Source organism: Nelusetta ayraudi, unplaced genomic scaffold, assembly GCF_046127955.1.
Source record: "Nelusetta ayraudi isolate G7.1 ecotype Tasmania unplaced genomic scaffold, CSIRO-AGI_Nayr_v1 ptg000155l, whole genome shotgun sequence".
Lineage (NCBI taxonomy): Eukaryota > Metazoa > Chordata > Actinopteri > Tetraodontiformes > Monacanthidae > Nelusetta > Nelusetta ayraudi.
Window position 1 is genome coordinate 150,970 of NW_027466205.1, and position 3,756 is coordinate 154,725.

The 3,756-nt window shown below is 43.6% G+C and overlaps 1 protein-coding gene across 1 annotated transcript; it reads left to right on the forward strand.

The window, feature by feature from the left end:
• The first annotated feature begins 361 nt into the window (after positions 1-361).
• bloc1s5 (biogenesis of lysosomal organelles complex-1, subunit 5, muted) lies at positions 362-3,110 on the forward strand. Its single transcript, XM_076013728.1, has 5 exons — positions 362-635; positions 920-1,002; positions 1,154-1,283; positions 1,756-1,814; positions 2,038-3,110. Exons 1-5 carry the CDS (start codon positions 617-619, stop codon positions 2,209-2,211), a joined length of 465 nt encoding a protein of 154 aa, XP_075869843.1. The 5' UTR covers positions 362-616; the 3' UTR covers positions 2,212-3,110.
• The last annotated feature ends 646 nt before the right edge of the window (positions 3,111-3,756 follow it).

The following is a 3,756-nucleotide window of genomic DNA, read 5'->3' on the forward strand; positions in this document are numbered from 1 at the left end:
AATACTAATTTCATCAGAGGCCAGTTGGGTATTTCGAGCAAAACATGACTGTCAAAACGAGGAGGCCTAGTCCTTCCACCGCGGTGCAACACTGACACCTGCCGGACAGAAATGTGAAAATCCCCTGTCCGAACCAACTTTCATGTTTTACAAAATGAAAACACGTTGGGGGGGGAGGGGGAATAGTACGAAAAATACTTGCGGATAGAAATTTAAGGAATAAAAGTTTACACAGGAGGCCACCGTAGCTAATCGTAAAATATTCACACTAAGAGGAGCTTAACTTAAGTCTTCGAATGCTTCCCCCTTCTTGCCTCTTTTGGTTTGGCCCCACGGACTCGAACCCGGAAGTAGTAGCAAATATTGACATGCCAGTCAGCTGACTTCTGCTCGCCTGACTGCAATTAGTAAAGGGCTGTTGCGGTTTTAAGTGGTTGCATTTGTGTCGAACGCCGATGCATAAACTAAATCATATACGACAGTGTGAACATTTTTCCAAGCTTTTCTTTTCGAAAGTTAAAAATAGCTAACTGATAGCCCGAGGAGCGTTAGCTTGCTAAAAACCCAGCTTCCTACTCCTACGGAACGCCAAGTGTGTTCGAGCCCTCGTGCGAAAATGGAGAAAATTGCTCAAGGTAAGTGATATTGTTCGTCCCACGCTAGTGTCTCCCTCGCCGTTTACTGTTGTCGGAGTTCAAATTGTTGCTACTCCCAGAAGGCTATGGGGCAAAGGCTGTATCTTAAAATATTATAATAAGTCAGAGTTGTTTATTCATACGAGCGTTTGAATGAAAATTACAGGGATGTATTTGATATATCATCATTTGTATGCACTAAAAAAAAAAAAAAAAAAAAAAACTCAGACTGCAGAACTTGAACTAAACCGTACACTCATCTATACTTTGTTTTGGTCTTACAGATGTGGGTGATATCCAGTCTAGGCTGTTAGACCACAGGCCAGTCGTCAATGCAGAGATCCGCTACTTTGTCAAAGAGTTTGAGGTACTCAAAGAAAAAAAACTTTACGTGAAATGCTTTCACACATTGGAACTGTATGCTAACCCCCCCCCCCCAATATGCTTATTAACCTATGACCAGATGAAAAAGTGATCTGGTGTTTTGTCTGCATTCATTTGTTTTACCCTCCTTCCAGGAGAAACATGGACACACAGACAGCAGAATGCTGGAGAACATTAATAAGATGGTGCTGGAAATAAATGAGCAACTGCAGCTACCGGACTTCGAGGCCATGGCTCGGCAACTGTCAGAAGTGAAGAAGTGCTGTGAGTGCCCACTCATCACACATCACATTTACACTGCAGACCTTTTTTTTTCTTTCTTTCTTTTTTTTTTTTATAACTATGGAATTGTATTTTATTATAGGTCCTGTAACAGTTCTGTAAATCAGCCCTCTGTGATGTCACAGAGTGCACTGATACTGATTCTACCTAGCGCAGTGACAATACTGCCAGTCAGGTGCCTCCCCTCCCAAGTGTCTATTCAGTATAACAAAGCATTATTTATTTGGTTAGTTTTTGTAGGAAGCTGTAAACAGAGGGCTAAAAATGACATTTGTTTTGTTTGTTTAGATTCATCCCTCTTTTTTTTTTTTATTAATCATGCTCCAATTGAGTCCAAGATGAAAAATAATTCCGAAAACTATGTTTTACATGGAAGCTCTGTGATGTATTCCTACAAAAGAGGAGATGATAATCTTACCAAACTGTGTTTTTGTGGATTTTCTTCTTTATATAGTGGAAGCTGCCAATCATATGACAGAGAAAGTCCAGCAGAGGGAGCTAGAGGCCCAGCAGGTAAAAACCCAACAACCTCGCAATCCGAGATCCAAGTCATTGCAAATAATCTTTCAAAAAAAATAGTGTTTGTTTCGGGGTTTTTTATTGGTTATCTCAATCTATATGAAGATGCTACCAAATAAAACTTACATCACGGCATCAGTTAAAAAAAAAAAGAAAAAGAAAAAGAAAAAAAAAAAATCCAATTTGGTCCCACTTTGATTTTCTTGTTTCCTCTCAGAGCCCCCAGCTTGCGGCAAACATGGACCGCTTGAAAGAGGAGCGCACAGAGTTCCTGAAGAAGCAGCAGAGACTGAAGGAGGAGGCGGACGAGGAGCACGACAAGGCCGTCGGGGAGCTCACCACGAAATACTGCGAAATGCAGAAGGAGCTGACCAAGTTTTCGCCCTTTTAATGCGCTTGAGCCAACTGGTGTTTACTGCAGAAAGCGAACGTCAAGCCAGACAAACAGTGCTGCGTTATTTGTAATAGACCATCAAGCTCAAGTCTCTGTCGTACGTGAGTATTTCACGGCTTCTAAAAGGTCTGGAGCGTATCAATTTTTATCCTACCAGGCAGCCAGTGTGATTGAACCTTGGCTGTGAATTGCTTTTTTTTTTTTCTTTTCTTTTCTTTTTTTAATCAGATGCCTGAACTCGAAAGAACCCAACGTTTGGCATCAGGACCCAGCGAGGCCACGATCTGCAAATGTTTCTCGGAAGAAAAAAAAAAAAAAAAAAGAGAAAAGAATTCCTCGGAGCAGCAGGTGTGTTTAAAGCACAGGTCAAGTGTTGTAGAAACGAGCTCAAACACAACTCTCTCCAGAAGAATTCGTCCCTCCAACAGCTCTGCCGTGTTTGGAACGCGTGACCTCCGACATGAGCCGAGGGTAAACAAGCTGTCGGCGGAGGGGCCGCCGATACAAGCGTCGGGACCCCGACGCACGATTTGAGCGATCGGCAGCAGCTGCTCTCCGTTAGCTACGGCCACGTCCAATCTGATTGTAATGACTCCGCAAATCGAATATTTTTGTTTCTGTTTAAAGCGAATTGAATTGAATGAGATTTTGGATTCGTTTTGCTTTTGGATCCTTCCTCTCCAATCGTCAAACCGTGTTTCTAGAACGCTGAAATTGCAACGGAAAAAAAAAAATGCAGCTGTGTTTTTACAAGTCAGTCTTTCTATTTATTTGCTCAATTGGTGCAAAAGTGTGTATTTGTTTTTTTTCTCACAATGTCTGAATATGAACTGCAAACAAAGTGAAATAAAGTGTCTGGGTCTTGACCCCCCCCCGCACCAACCCCCAGATCTAAGAATCACTTGAATGCTGCGTTTTGTCTTCAGTCCAGACAATAGTAGGTTGTTGGACAGGTTAATGGATGGGTGGACACACTGGGCGCATTCCTCGCATGGCTGAGAACACAGTTCATCTCGGACAGAGTAACAGGACAAGTATTTAAGACCACCACGCGCACACACACACACACACACACACACACACACACACACACAGACACACACACTTAAACCCAGACAACTATTAAGTCCTACAGGAACGTTTTGGACTCGTATATCATTTTCAAGCTTAAAAAAAAAAAAAGCGTGACAAGTCTGTCTGCTATGCGACAAACACGGCTTTCCCAGACGCTGCTGCTGCTTTTTTTTTTCGCGTCCCCATTTTGGTAACGACCTGCCCCGTCTGCTTCATGCAAGAAACCACTCTGGGGGTTGCTTTTCCTGCGTCTGCGCCTTTACGTGCGGACTCGGGGAGGAAGTCTGCGAAGGCTGGCGGCAGCGGTTGGCATGTCATCTCGGATCAGAGAAAGTATGGACGTGCCAGCATGATATACTGTGTGTGTGTGTGTGTGTGTGTGTGCGCGCGCCGAACGGGCACGCTTGCACATTCTCCGCCCGGCCGATGACCGCAGCTGTCGTGTTGCAGAGGAAGACATCAGCATGT

Bases quoted from the DNA above. Each gene is read 5' to 3' on its own strand.
- bloc1s5 (XM_076013728.1), top strand. The intron at 1,003-1,153 runs GTACTCAAAGAA...CCCTCCTTCCAG, and splicing joins ACTTTGTCAAAGAGTTTGAG to GAGAAACATGGACACACAGA. The intron at 1,815-2,037 runs GTAAAAACCCAA...GTTTCCTCTCAG, and splicing joins GGGAGCTAGAGGCCCAGCAG to AGCCCCCAGCTTGCGGCAAA.